We start from the raw sequence: 15,160 nt of genomic DNA on the forward strand, positions 1-15,160 counted from the left end.
TGCCCTTTCAACGTCCTCCAACCCCACCCTCTGGACTCCATGCAGGTTGAAGACAGCTTCTTGGGGACAGGTGGGATGGGTGGTCTTCCTCACCAGGTGCACATAGGGAACGAAGTAACCCAGGGCAGCAGCAGCAATGCCGAAGGCCCAGATTCGGTAGGTGCGTTGGCGGAACACTCGCATGTTGAAGTACTTCCTGAGCTGAGCCAGAAAGCGTTGTTGCAGAGTACGGACACCTCTCTTGCTTGGGGTGTCTTGAGAGCTGGGCAGGAGGGGCCGGTAGGTGAGTGAAAGCAGCATAAGAACAAACATGAAGGTACTCAGCACCTGGAAGGTTTGGGCCAGCTTGATCTTATCCCCCAGCATTTTGATGAGGAAGGGGAAGGACATGGAGAAGATGCTACTGCCAGCAGACACCACACCATTGGCCAGACCCAGGCGGCGTTGGAAGTAGTGTCCCAGGATGACGAGGGATGGTTGAAAGGCGAAGGAACAGCCACAACCAAAGAGAATCCCATAGGTGAAGTAGCGCAGGCTTAGGGAGCTGTGGGAGAGACACCAAGAGCTATCCTCAGCAGCCTGAGCAGAAATCCGTTTCCACCCTCTCTTTCGCCTCTTAACTCCACCCTTAACTCACAGCCCCACTTACCACTGACCTTGTGAGCAGATAAGGAATGGGGCCTTTTGAACCCCATGTGCATATGAGGAAGCAAAGACTCTGAGAGCTAATTCACTCCCCACGCCCCTCCAATATAACTGGGGAACAAGAAAGGCTTGGACTGGGAATATAGCCTAGTGGTAGAGTGCTTGTCTCATATACATTAAGCCCTGGGTTTGATTCCTCAGCACCACACATATAGAAAAAGCCGAAGTGGCGCTGTGATTCAAGTGGTAGAGTGCTAGCCTTGAGCAAAAAGAAGCCAGGGACAGTGCTCAGGCCCTGAGTTCAAGCCCCTGGACTGGCAAAATAAAGGCTTGGACTTCAATCCAGGTCTGTGTGATTGGAATATGAATCAAAGCAGCCCATAAAAGAGGACAGTTGGAAAGCCTTTGCAGTGGGTAGATGAGAGAGCACGAGATGTAGGCCTGACCATTAGAATAGTTTCACCAGAAAGTTGGGCCCTGGTGGGTCACATCTGTAATCTGTAATCCTAGCTACTCTGGAGGCTGTTATCTGTGGATCATGGTTTGAAACCAAATGGAATAGGAAAGTCCATGAGACTCATCTCTATTTAACTAGCAAAAAGCCAATAGTAGAGCTGTGGCTCATATGGTAGAGTGCTAGTCTTGAGCAAAAAAAAACCAAACCAAAACAAAAAAACCCCAAAAAACCAACAACTCAGGGAGAGCACCTAGGCCCCTGAGTTCAAGCCTCAAGACTAGCTTACACACACACACACACACACACACACACACACACACACACACACACACACACACACACACACACACAGAGAAATAGTTTCACCTGGTTGCTCATTCAGACACCATGGATAGGCTAGAAGCCAAAGCTTTATCTGAAGTATCAACAAAAGTCAAGAAAAAAGAAGCCAAAACCTTGGACATTTGAGATCCTGCATAGGAACCCTTCAGCATCTTTCTCCATGTTCAGGGCTCTTAATATTTCAGAAAATGACTTATGATCTCCTAAGAGATACCCTTCCCCAACTTTGCTCAAGATTAAGATATTCCAAGGCCTTTAGCCCAAACTTTAGGTGATCTCCAGGGAGACCCTAGTGTAAAGAGTCCCTTTCATTTCCCAAGGTATTGCTGCTATTATTGCTGGACATGGTATGGATTCATTTTCTCTGTAACCTAGAGACTTGAGAGGAAGAGGAGGAGCCTTAAGGAAGTGGCCTGGCTAAATAAAACAGGTCCTGGCTTCAAACTCATAAGCCAGCAAAATGTCAGAAGGGGAAAGGCCAGGAGAGGTCCACTTGGCTACCCATTTACCCCCAGACAATATTGGCACAATCTAGTGAAGAGTTTTGTTTTGCTTTGATGCCTCCATGTGTTTTGCAAGAGTTCTTATCTGACCATGAAATTACCCAATATTCTTTCTAGTCAGGCAGTTCTTCCCCAGATACAGACCCAGTCTGTACCTTAAAAGACTAAGCCCACCCTATGGAGACAAGGTGGTCCTCTCCCCGATGATGCCAAAGTAATGTCACTGGTGCTTTCCATCTGCTTCTAGTCACTGTACCTGAGCAAGGATTTTCATTTCAAATTTCAAAAGGAGCCAAGCTAACTGCTCCTCCTCTATCCTGTCTTTTGGGATCTTCTCCCATTTGATTCTGGGTACTTTATGGGATTGGCTTGGGCTGGGGCTTTATCTAAAGGAAAGGAACTAGACTTCAAGGAGAAGGGCATAGGGACAAAATACGGGATTCAATTCAGGGTGCTTTGTGATGAATCTGTTTCTAGCTGGGCCCCAGGAAGGAGGTTCCTGAGTTGTGCTTGCCAGTGCCTCATCAGCCCTGCTTGTCCTTTTCCCCATTCCACATCATCCAAAAGAACTCACAGCCTTCAAGACAACAGGAAGGATGACTTGGAGCTTTAGCCATGGACAAAACCTTTTCTTCTTTCCCCCTGTCCCTCCTCCTTAACCCCTACCCCCTCTGCCACTGGACATGAAACCATCCAGAAAGTTTCTTGGCTCTTAAAATGTTCTTACAGAAAGAGCAAATGGGGTGTGGGGGGGGGGGGCAGGGGCTGGAGAACAGAACGCCTACTCCAATGTGCCTAAAGCAGAGTGCCAGAAGAAACCACCACAACTGAGCTCCCTTCCCTCCTGTGACTGAGTCCATGTGGAAGGGAAGGGAAATGAGATCCATATGTTGCTAATTTGTTTACACTTTGCTCTGCTCCGCCTCAAGAAACAGTCCTGGACTATGAAGCCCTGAGAGACTGTAGCTGCTTCTGACGCCTAGCGCCCCCCGCCCCCAAGGAGCCAGGCCCTAGCCTGATTGGGAGGGAGGAGGGGGTGCAAATGAGGGTGACCCTCAGTGGAGTCCTGAAAAGGTTTGGAGTGGCTGTCTTGGGGAAGGGGATACTGAGCAGGTTTCCCCCACCCCCACCCGCACCCCGTCCCAGTTAGTTGGGATGGAGCCAAGAAACTATTGCATGCCAAATCTAAGCTCTGCTGGAGGGTAGATGAGGCAGCCAGAACTGTTTAAATCATAGAGAAAGCTGGCTCACTCCATAGGGCCCAGGCAAGGCAAACAGTTACTATCCACTGTGAGTAGAAACTTAGGCCTAGATAGCCATGGCCCTTCTCTGGGGAGTCAAACTCAGAATGCAAGTCTCTAATAAGTTAGTTCTGCCTCTCCTCCACATGTGTCTACTTCTGCGTTTCCAGGCCAGCATGCTCCTATATCAGCCTAGGCAGGGAGCAAGTAGCTGGTACCATAACTTGCAAAGGGTCTACCTGAAAGTCTACAATATTCTTTAGGAATCCTACATTACTAAAGGAACCTATAGTGTAGGCTCTTTGATACCCCCTCCCTAATAATAGGCTTCTGCTGGGCTGGAAGGAAAGAAAGCATAAGAATAGGTGGTGCCTTTCACATAATACTATTAACTTCTGCCAGGGGGACCCATGGGCTTAGGGTTTGACTTTAGCCTAGACCTAACGGGGATGTTGGGTTCTGGGTTTGTACCTCAGTGAGGGATGCTGCTAAGCATCCTTTTCCTGCTATTTATTTAGTTTTTCTAAATCACCCATTGGTTCACAGCCAGAGATGCCCCCACCCAGAAAGGGGCAGAAGCCTTGGGCTCAGATGACCTTGTTGTTAGCATAAATTCCTTTTTTATTCAGTGCCAGTGTTGGAGCTTGAACTCAGGGCCTGGGCGCTATCCCTGAGCTTTTGTGCTCAAGACTAGTGCTCTACCATTTGAGCCACAGCTCCACTTCTGGCTTATTTTTAGTAGTTAATTGCAGACAAGAGTCACATGGACTTTCCTGGCTGGGCTGGCCTTGAACTACAAGCCTCAGATGTCAGCCTCCTGAGTAGCTAGGATTGCAGATGTAAGCCACCAGCTTCGGAAATCCTGGAATGCTAGCTGTTCACATGGGCTCACTCATGTAGCACACTTCTAGGAGGGAAGGCAAGGTCGAGATGTAGGCTACATTGATGGGGAAGAGAATGGCAGAGCTAGAGAGACATGACAGAACCCTCTGGTGTAATCCTCTTGCTTTATTTGTCAGTTGTGGGGCTTGAACTCAGGTCCTGGGTGCTGTCCCTGAACTCTTTTGCTCAAGGCTAGTATTCTACCACTTGAGCCACAGCACCACTTCTGGTTTTCTGAGTGGTTAATTGGAGATAAGAATCTCACAAGGATTTTTCTGCCTGGGGTTTGAACCATGATTCTCAGATCTAGCGGCCAGCTCTTGGCTATCCCCTCATTTTATAGCTACAAAACTTGAGATCCAGAGGAGGGAAGGGTACTTATTCATTGCTCAGTAACCATCATCCAATGGCTAAAAGTTGGCTTCGATTTGGCTCCAAAAACTACCAGGCTTAGGCTGGAGCTCCTAGAAATATTCCCTACAAATGTGTCCTGAAGACCCTACCTACATGAGTCCCACTGCATGAGGAATTCTGGAAACAGGGTCTTTGAGGACCCTACATAGCCATGACCACAGGGAATTCTGCAATGAGAATAGTGTTCCTAGCTGATCCCAGAAAGAAGCCAATCCGCAGCCTTGGGGAAATTGCCAGCAACTCCTAGACTTACCTGGTGAAGGAGCTGGTGTGAAGGCCAATGAAAGCGACAGCAGCCCCGGCAGTTGCTGTGATGCGACAGCCCAAACGGTCAGTGAATATACTCACAATAGGAGAACAGAAGAAGATCATGCCCATCGCCAGGGCTCCTACCCAGGCTGCAGAGAACAGGAGCACAAAGTCATTGTCATTGAACATGATGCTTAGAGAATTGCTGGTATCTCAGTTCTGTGACTTTTCGGTAGAGGCATTGGTCTGCTGGCCTCTGATGGATGGAGAGGTATGTAAATAGAAACTAGCTATATAAGGGGGCAGGGCTGGGAATGTGGCTTAGTGGTAGAGTGCTTGCCTAGCATTCATGAAAGCTCTGGGTTCGATTCCTCAGTACCACATAAACAGAAAAAGCCGGAAGTGGTGCTGTGGCTTAAGTAGTAGAGTGCTACCCTTGAGCAAAAGAAGCTCAGGGACTCAAGCCCAAGCCTTGAGTTCAAGCCCCAGGACTGGCAAAAAAAGAGGGGGTTTGAAGCATGAATCAAGGCCTCGAAATCTCATTTTGGCTTTTTCTGTTCCAGGATAGCACACTACCATTTGAGTTACAGCTTCACTTTCAGCTTTTTGGTGGTTAATTTGGTTCTTGGATTTGCCTCCCTGAGCTGACTACAAACAAACATTAATCTTCAGATCTCAGTCTCCTGAGAAGCTAAATGTACAAGTGTGAGCCACCAGCTCCCTACTCGTTTTCCTGTTTTTAAAGGTTGAATATCTGTCACCATCCTTATCAGGAGGAAGAAATTTGCTCCTTTACTTAGATTTTTTTCCAACCTGTTTCGCCTTCTCAGCCCCTAGCAAGAAAACCCAAGTTTTTTTTATTGTTGTTGTTTTTGTTTTGTTTTCTGTTACTGAGTTTCATCTTGAAGCTCTTTTTTAAGCTAAATAAGCTTAGTACCTTTAACTTTTTTTCTTAGCTTTAATTTCTAACTCTAATTATTTTTCAGAGTTCTCCTCTGAACATGTTCCAAGTCTTCATCATTGCCATAAAAAAAAAAAAAAACATTCATTGAGTGTCACCTGAGCAGCGCACTGGGCCAGCTTCTGCCTGCCTTCAATGGTAGAGCCCCAAGTAGGCCAGAGGGGTGCAAACTAGGTGCCCCAAGGACTTATTCTACTACCTATGTCTTGTATTTTAGTGCCAAATAGCAAGCTCAGATCCGTGCTGCAAATCTCCACTTTGCTGAGCCCTAGCTGCCTGTCTCTGAAACTACTGTTCATGGACAACTGGATACCTGAACTTCCATTTTAACTTTGCCTCTTATCTGCTGTGGGACTTTGAGGAATCATAGCACTTTTCTTATCAGTTTTCTCATCTGTGAAATGGGGATTCAAATCTCCATAGTGCCTTCCTCAAAGTCTGTTTCCTTTTTCTGTTGGGTTGGGAATTGAATTTAGAAGCTTATACACACTGGGGAAGCACTCTACCAATGGGTTACATTCCCTGTCCAGCCTTCACAGTTTTTTATAAAATGATGATCAGATGTAATTATATAAGTAGGAGAGCTTTGGAAATACTAGTAGTTACATTACATATAAAAATCAATGCAAAGGGGGAAGGAGGAGGGAGGGAATGAGGGAGGAGGTAACAAATTGTACAAGAACTGTACCCACTGCCTTACGTATGAAACTGTAACGCCTCTGTATATCACTTTGACAATAAATAATTATTTTAAAAAAAGTCAATGCAAGGCGGGAGCTGATGTCACACTTGTTATTCTGGTAAAGGAGGTGGTGACCTAGAGGATCACAGTTCAAAGCCAGCCTAGGCAGAAAAATCCATGAGACTCCATCTACAATTAACCCACAAAATGCTGAGCTAGAAGCATGGCTTAAGTAGTAGAGTGCCAGCTGTCAGTAAGAAAGCTGAGCAAGAGCAAAAAGCCCTTAAATTCAAGCCTTGGTACGTGTGTGTGTGTGTGTGTGTGTGCACATACACAAATGCAAAATGGATCATAGATTTAAATGTGTATAACTTAAAGCTGTAAAATTCATAGAAAAAAGCAGAGAAAAATCTTACTGACTTTAGACAAGATCTCATAAATATTCATATAAAGTATGACGTATACAGAAAATTTTGATGCACTAGACTTAGTCAAATTTAAATTTTCTGCTCTTTAAAAAAATGTTGAAAATGAAGCTGGGAGCCAGTGGTTCACACCTATAATCCTAGCTGCTCAGGAGGCTGAGGGTCATGGTTTGAAGCCTACTTAGGCAGGAAAGTCCATGAGATGCTTATCTCCAATTAACCACTAAAAAGAGCCAGAAATGGTAAAGCACTAGCCGTGAGAGAAAAAAAAAAAAAAAAAAAGCTCAGAGACACTGCCCCGGCCCTGAAGTTAAGCTGTAGGAGAGGAACACACACAAAAATATACTGTAAATGAAAAGCCAGACCATAGACTAGGAAAATTACTTGAAGTGTACATATCTAACAAAAGACTGGCATCTAGCGTACAAGTATGAATTGGTTCTCACAACTCAATAAGAAGAATGCAAACAATACAACTGAAAATACAAAAAAATTTGAACATAAATCATATGTGTATGCATACACTTGCTGTGAATAGTTAGCACATGAAACAATGTTCTACATCATTAATCAATTAGGAAATGCATATTAAAACCACCATAAAAGCTGGTCATGGTGGTATACATCTGTAATCCCAACCCTTGGAGAGGCCTGAGATAGGAGAACTATGAGTTCGAGTTCAGCCAGGGCCACGTAAGACCCTGTGTCAAAAAAGAAAACCAAAGGAACACCACAGTAGGATAATGAACTTGTGCACTAAAAAGGTTGTTGTTTTTTTTTTTAACAACAATAGAGGGAGGATGTAGAAGAAAGAGAAGTCTCATATACTGCTGGTGGGAAGGAAAAATGGTATACTTACTTGAAAAAGAATGTGGCAGATTCTTGGGATTCTTCCCTGTCCCATTGAAATCCCACTCCTAGGTATTTACTCAAGATAAACAAAACCTATATCCAAACAAAAACCTGTACCTAGCAGCTTTTTTCATAATGGCTCCAAACTGGCAATAACCCAAATCTACTTCAACTGGTAAATTAACAAATAGGTATATATGAGTACAGTGAAACACACTTAGCACACATAGGAATGAACAATTGATACAGGCAACGACTTGGACAATTCTCAAAAGAAAGACAGATAACTCCACTTACAGGAAATTGTGGGCAAGGCAAACTATGGGGACAGTAAAATAGCAAATGCCAGGGAAGGAGAGGGGGTGAAAATACTGACTACAGAGGTGCAAACGGGCATCTTTGCCGGTGATGGAAATGTTAGCTACAGTGGTGGTATTCATTTGGATGTGTGGTTCTGTGGTAGAGCATGAGCTTAGCATATGTGAAGATGTGGGTGTAAGTCTAAGTGCCAAAAAAATCGTAGAACTGAGCAGATAAAAGTGAGAATATTACCATATGCAAATTGTATCTCTAAATCTGACAACAGTTTGGAAAAGAGTCAGGGGCTAGCAAGATAATTCAGTGGCAAGGTATGTGCTTGGCATGTGTGAGGCCCTGTCTTCAATCTGCATGGGAGAGTGCAGGAAGTAGTACTATTTTTCAGTGCTGGTATCAGGACTTGAACTCAGAGCCTCACACTCTTCCTTGCCTTGATTGCTCATGGCTGTCACTGTACCACTTGAGCTATACATCCAAGCTCAGTATTTTGATGATTAATGGGAGATGTAATCTCTCAATCTTCCAGGTTTAAGTCTCCTAAGTAACTAGGATTACGGGTATGAGCCACTAGTGTCCAGTTGGGAAGTGCCATTTTGAGGTCTCACTTACAGTATAGATAATTTTGGTCCTTCTAAATATATAAGTACAATGAAAATGGATAAACTTGTAGCCAGGTGGTTCACACCTATAATCCTAGCTACTCAGGAGGCTGAGATCTGAGGATTTGGGTCCAAAGTCAGACTGGGTAGAAAAGTCTGAGACTCTTATCTATAATTAACCACCAAAAAGCCAGAAGTGGATCTGTGGCTCAAGTGGTAAAATACCAGTCTTGAGTGGAAAAAGCTATGGGTGAACACTCAGGCCCTGAGGTCAAGCCCCAGTACTGGCACACAACAAAATTCTTCCTAAATAATTCTTTTTTTCTTATTTATTGTCAAAGTGATGTACAAAGAGCTTATAGTTTCATACGTTAGGCATTGGATACATTTCTTGTACTGTTTGTTACTTCCTCCCTCATTCCCCCTCCCTCTTTCCCTTCCCCCCATGAGTTGTTCAGTTGGTTTACACCAAACAGTTTTGCAAATATTGCTTTTGTAGTAATTTGTCTTTTTATCCTTTGTCTCTCGATTTTGGTATTCCCTTTTACTTTCCTAGTTCTAATACCAGTATATACAGTTTCCAATGTACTCAGATAAGATACAGTGATAGTGCATGTACAACCACAGAAAGGGGATACATTCCTAAATAATTCTAAGTTCTGTGTTATCTAAGTGTTAGTGTCAGTTTCTTGCCTTTTCTTTTCTTGTTTTTTTTTTGTCAGTCATGGCGCTTGAATTCAGAGCCTGGGCAGTGCCCCATAGTGGTTTTTTTTTTCCTCAAGACCAGCACTCGGAAGTGGCTCTGTGTCTCAAGTGGTAGAGTGCTAGCCTTGAGCTGAAGAGCTCAGGGACAGCGCCCAGGCTCAGAGTTCAAGCCCCACCACACACACACACACACACACACACACACACACACACACACACACACACACACACACACAGAGGCTAGCTCCACTCCCAAATTTTTAGTGGCTAATTGCATATAAAAGTCTCATGGACTTTCCTGCCCAGTCTGGCTTCAAACTGTGATCCTCAGATCTGAGCCTTCTGAATAGCTAGGATTATAAGTGTGAGCCACCAGTGCCCTGCTAGTTGCTTATCTTTTTATTTAATTGAAGTCAATTTTTTCCTGCTTCTTGGCATGACAAATGTTTTCTATTGTATCCTGAACATTTGGGGACATTATAAGACTCTATATCTTATTAGCTGGCTTCCTCTGACAACTTGGCAACAAGGCACCATCTCATTACTGCCAACTGGGAGAGGAAGTCCATATTCCCTGCTCACCTCCACTGACACCCTGGGAAGGAAGGGTTCTTTGTGATTGCTGGGGAGGAGGGGCATGCATGTTTTAAGAGCTCTACTATGCTTCTTCAGATGCCTTATGGGTTGGGAAGCCTAGTAGAGCTCTTAACAGTTTCCAGAGAGGAGGTGGCACTGTGGCTCAAGTGGTAGAGTGCAAACCTTATAAGCAAAAGATGCTCAGGGATAGTGCCCAGGCCCTGAGTTCAAGCCCCAGGACTGGGGGAAAAAACTCCAGAGAAATCAGAAATTCAGAGTGGAAGAAATATTAAAAGAAAGAAATACAGCCTGATACATTAACAAGTGAAGTATAAGATGAAGGACTAAATGGACGAATGGGCTAGGTTATCAGAAAAAAATGTAGTAAGAAGAAAATATTTTGGGAAAAATAAGAGGTAGCCATAGTAACAATGTTCATGACAATTATAACCATATGGATGATAAAATGAGCATTATTGGTTTCCCTTTATTGCACTCAGTTTCCTTTCTTTGAAAAATGCAAGAAGTAGTAATAATTTTCCAGAACTATTATAGTCAAAGCTATGGAGTTTTTATTGTTCTCCATAATTATCCCTGACAAAGAGATTTTGATCAGGAAGCTCAGATTGTGAGATTTGTGGGTGAGTTAAGATGGGTAAAAGATTTCCACACAACACATATCATCTTTCTAAACAGACTTGGAAAAATCAGAGGCAGAGCTCCACAAACTTTCTACCAGACTGACAGCAGTATTTACAATCCACCTCTGTATTGTTAAGTCAGTGCCTGCCTCCTGAAAGAAGCAAATGTGCTGTCCAGCCGAGTTCTGGACTTGAAGGATGAACTATGTACAAATTGGCCATTGACTCCTTTCATTCAGTTGTTCCCAGAGTCCTTTTACCCTCAACCACTACCTCCAGGTGAGTTGAGAGTTGGGCCCCAAGACTCCTACTTAAAGTGAGCACAATGTCTGTATTCAGCAAGCACCACCTTCCTTTCCTCTTCTCCGTGCCATTACCAACAGTGTTTCTGTTGGGCCTGGGCAGCCCAAGGTCAGAACCCTAGCCTTTTCAGCTCCATGCTGGACCTATTGGCCTTCAACATTCCTCATCCTCAATTTTTTTTCACTCAAGTACCCAATTAGTGTCCTGGATTTTTACCCAGACACTCAGGCAAATGTCTTTGAAGTGCAGGGAGACCAGTCAGAAAAGACCTCAAATGTGAGACCAGACTCCTCATTTCTTTCTTGCCAAAAATCAAGCACTCCAAGCTCTCCCTCTGAGTTAAAAGGAGAGAGGAGGGAACTCCAAGAGCCAAACTCTTCAAATAAATTACAGGCTTTCACAGATTCCTTCTATTATGGAAAACTAACAAGAGCTTAAATGAAATAATGGAGCAAAGCCAAAGAAAGGCCAATGCTGAGTAAGAAGAAGGAGGTAAAGGGGTGACATGGGAGTAAGATGGTCCTCTTCAAGGGCATCGAGTGCTTCTTGACAAGAAGACACCATAGAATGACAGCACAACAAATAAGATCAAGGCACCTCATGCAAAGGTTTAGCTAGCCAATCACTACGCCCAATGATGATTGCAAAGAATACACAATGAATCCCAGTGTAGGTTGCTGGAAAATACTGCGCTATCCCTCTTCAGAGTCCCCAGAACCTGGTAAAGAGTCTACTCTAGGAGGAGTATATGAGGGCAGTTGGAATGGTAGAAGCAAGGCAGCGGAAAGTGTGGTAGGTGGCAGGCAGCCTAGGACTGTGATGACTAAATACTAGCATGTCTAGTTAAGTGACCAGTACTCATAGTGCTGAAAGGAGTGATAGAACACATTTAAAATGAGGCAAGGAAGGCACTTCTGAGTCAACTGGAAAGCTCAGATGAAAGAAAGGCAACTTTCTGAATTTTGGGGGAGAGATGAGCTATTAGAGATGGCTCTGACCTGCAGCCTGTGGTTGATCAGGAAAGTGACCTCTCAGTGAACTTCCTTTCTCATTCCCTGCCCTTGTGCAGGGCCCAGATTTAAGTGCCAGGTAGCTGTCTGTCCAGCAAATACATAAACCACAGGGAAGGTGTGAATATATGAAATGAAGGAATACATGAAAAACTCAGGGAAGTTTATTCCAAATTGTCCTCCCTTCCCTCCTTTCCCCCTTTCTCTCCCTCCCTCCCTTCCTCCTTCCCTTCCTTCATTCTGCTATGTACATGGTAGACAAGCATGCTACTATTGAGCTAGACCATCAGTCCTTTTTTCCATTTTCTTTCTTTCTTTTTTTTTTTTTTTTGGCCAGTCCTGGGCCTTGGACCCAGGGCCTGAGCACTGTCCCTGGCTTCTTCCCGCTCAAGGCTAGCACTCCGCCACTTGAGCCACAGCGCCGCTTCTGGCCGTTTTCTGTATATGTGGTGCTGGGGAATCGAACCTAGGGCCTCGTGTATCCGAGGCAGGCACTCTTGCCACTAGGCTATATCCCCAGCCTTCTTTCTTTTTTTTTAAGCAATCCTGAGCACCGAAGTTGAGCTTCTTTTGCTCAAGGCTAGTACTCTACCACTTGAGCCACAGTGTAACTTGAGGATTGTTTTTTTTTTCTGAGTGGTTAATTGGAGATAAGCTACTCAAGGGGCTGAGATCTGAGGACTGCAGTTTGAAGCCAGCTGGGGCAGGAAAGTCTGTGAGACTCTTATCTCTACTTAACCAAAAAAGTGAGAAATGGAGCTATGGCTTAAGTGGTAGAGTGCTATCCTTGAGTGAAAAAGTTCAGGGCCAGAACTCAGGCCTTGAGTTCAAGCCCCTGGTCTAGCACAAAAAAAGTTTTTTTTAAAGTAAGGGAACAGTTGGGAATTGGTGGCTTACACTTGTAACTCTAACTAATCAGGATGCTGCAACCTGGAGTATCGTGATTCAAGGCTAGCCTCTGCAGGATAAATGTCCATGAGAGTCCATCTTCAAAATAACAAGCAAAAAGTCATGCTAGAGGGATGGTTCAAGTGGTAGAGTACCAGTCATAAGCATGCCAGCCAAGTGAGAGTACAAAGCCCTGAGTTCAAATTGCAATACTGCTCCCTCTGAAAAAAAAGTAAATAAGGGAATGGAAGTATCTTATTTAAAAATCCTAAAACAAAAAGGATGCTAAATATGAACTGGCCTTTAGGAATCCGAGAAAGGCCATCAAGATGGCTTCACAGGTGAATTCAAATTTAAGGAAGGAATGATACCAATTACAGACAAACCACTCCTCAAAATAGGAAGAATACTTTCCAGCTTGTTTCATGGGGCCAGTGTTACCCTAATAACAAAACCATATAAAGGTGTCAAAATAAAAGTAATAGCAAATGTCTACCACAAATATAGATTTTAAAAAACCTTAACATTTTAGCAATTGAATCCAACAATATTTAGAAAGGATAAACTATCATGACCAAGTAGGATTTATCCCAGAAATCCAAGTTTAGTTCAACATCCCCAAATCAACCAACACATTATGAAGTTGTAACACTAGAAATAAAAACCTGTAATCATATCAATAGATGAAAAAAGCGTTTAACAAAATTCAATATCTGTTCAAGATATTGAATAGAACTCATAGAAGTGGAATGTGGTGGTACATACCTGTAATCCCAGCCCTGGGGAGGCTGAGGCAAAAAGGACCACAAATTCAAGGCCATCCTGGGGTATATAGTGAGACACTATCTAAATAATAATAATAGTAAAATAGCATATGAATAAATTTGATTAAAAGATATGTATAAGACCTCTACACTGAAAGTTATAAAATGTTGCAGACAGAATTTAAATAAAAATTAAACAAATAGAAGGATTTGTTTTGAATGTACAAGTATCAGGGCTTGAACTCAAGGCTTCTCAATCTCCCTTGGCTTTTTCACTCACGACTGGTACTCTGCCACTTGAGCTGTGCCTCCACTTTCTGATTTCTGCTGGTTAATTGGAGATTAGAGTCAAGTGATTTTGGCTATCTCCAACCCCAAATTCTTAAAATCTCAGCCTCCTGAGCCACTGGCACCCATGGAGGGATTTATGTTTTCCAGGTTATGAGGATTCAATATCACTAAAATGTCACTTCTTCCCAGATTGTCCTGTGGATGGATGCAATGTGAGCATCATTCAATTTCCAGTAGTTAATTTTTTTTAAGATTTTGTCAAGCTGAACCTCAAATTTATATGCAAATGGACATAGAATTGAAAAATGATTTTTGAGACAGTCTTTAAGTAACCTAGGTTGGCCTTGAACTAGCAATCTTCTGGCCTCTGACTCCAAAGTGCTGGATCACAGGTATGCATTAGCACATCTACCTAAACAAATACTTTTGTAAATAAAGTTGGAAGACTTACACCTGATTTCAAGATATAATGTTATAGCAACCGACACAGCATTACTTACAGACATAAACATAGGCATATCAATTAATAAAATGGGATACAAAGTCCAGAAATAGGCCCATACATTTTTCATTCAGCTTTCTTGATCACTGCTGGAGGTATCACCTAAGCCACACTTCAAGTCTGGCGTTTTGCTATTAACTGGAACTTTAACTTTGCTAGTTAATAATAGTGAACTTTTTTTTGCCTGTGCTGGCTTTAGACCATGACCCTCTGGGTCCTGAGTAGCTAGGATTACAAGCATGAGCCACCAGAGCAGACACTAGTTATTTTTGACAAAAATGCCAAAGCAATTCAATAGGAAAACAATTATCATTTTCAATAGTTTATGCCGGGTCAACTGGATAGTCCACAACGAAAAAAATGAAGTTGAATTTCTACCTTATGTAGTATTCTAAATTGAGGATGGCTTGTAGATTAAGTGTATCAGCTAAAGCAAAAAAAAAAACATAGAAAAAACCGCGATCATGTGTTAAGTAGATTACTTAAAGTACATCCAAACAGCATAAAGTATAAAGATATTTGCAATTGACGTCATAAAATTTTAAATGTCTTAAAAGACATTTTTTGTGGCAGTCTTGGGGCTTGAACTCAGAGCCTGGGTGCTGTCCCTGGGCTTTTTTGCTCAAAGCCAGTGGACTACCACTTCAGCCACAGCTCCACTTTCTGGCTTTTTTTTTTTTTTTTTGTCGATCATGGGGCTTGAACTCTGGGCCCAGGCACTATACCTGAGCTCTTCAGCTCAAGGCTAGTGCTCTATCATTTGAGCCACAGCACCACTTCTGGTTTTATGGTGGTTAATTGTACATAAGAGTCGCATGGACTTTCCTGCCCAGGCTGGCTTTGAACCGCGATCCTCAGATCTCAGTCTCCTGAGTAGCTAGGATTACAGGTGTGAACCACCAGTGCCTGG

At 43.3% G+C, this 15,160-nt stretch overlaps 1 protein-coding gene across 1 annotated transcript in view; it reads right to left on the bottom strand.

Annotated features, from left to right (window-relative positions):
• Window positions 1-15,160, bottom strand: part of Slc16a2 (solute carrier family 16 member 2) — a gene marked incomplete at its 5' end in the record, with an annotated part of 113,083 nt that overhangs the window by 16,779 nt on the left and 81,144 nt on the right. Inside the window, 2 exon segments of the mRNA XM_048335365.1 lie at window positions 94-544; window positions 4,738-4,882. Coding sequence (XP_048191322.1) covers window positions 94-544; window positions 4,738-4,882 — 596 coding nt within the window.

Source organism: Perognathus longimembris, chromosome 28 (genome assembly GCF_023159225.1).
Source record: "Perognathus longimembris pacificus isolate PPM17 chromosome 28, ASM2315922v1, whole genome shotgun sequence".
NCBI lineage: Eukaryota > Metazoa > Chordata > Mammalia > Rodentia > Heteromyidae > Perognathus > Perognathus longimembris.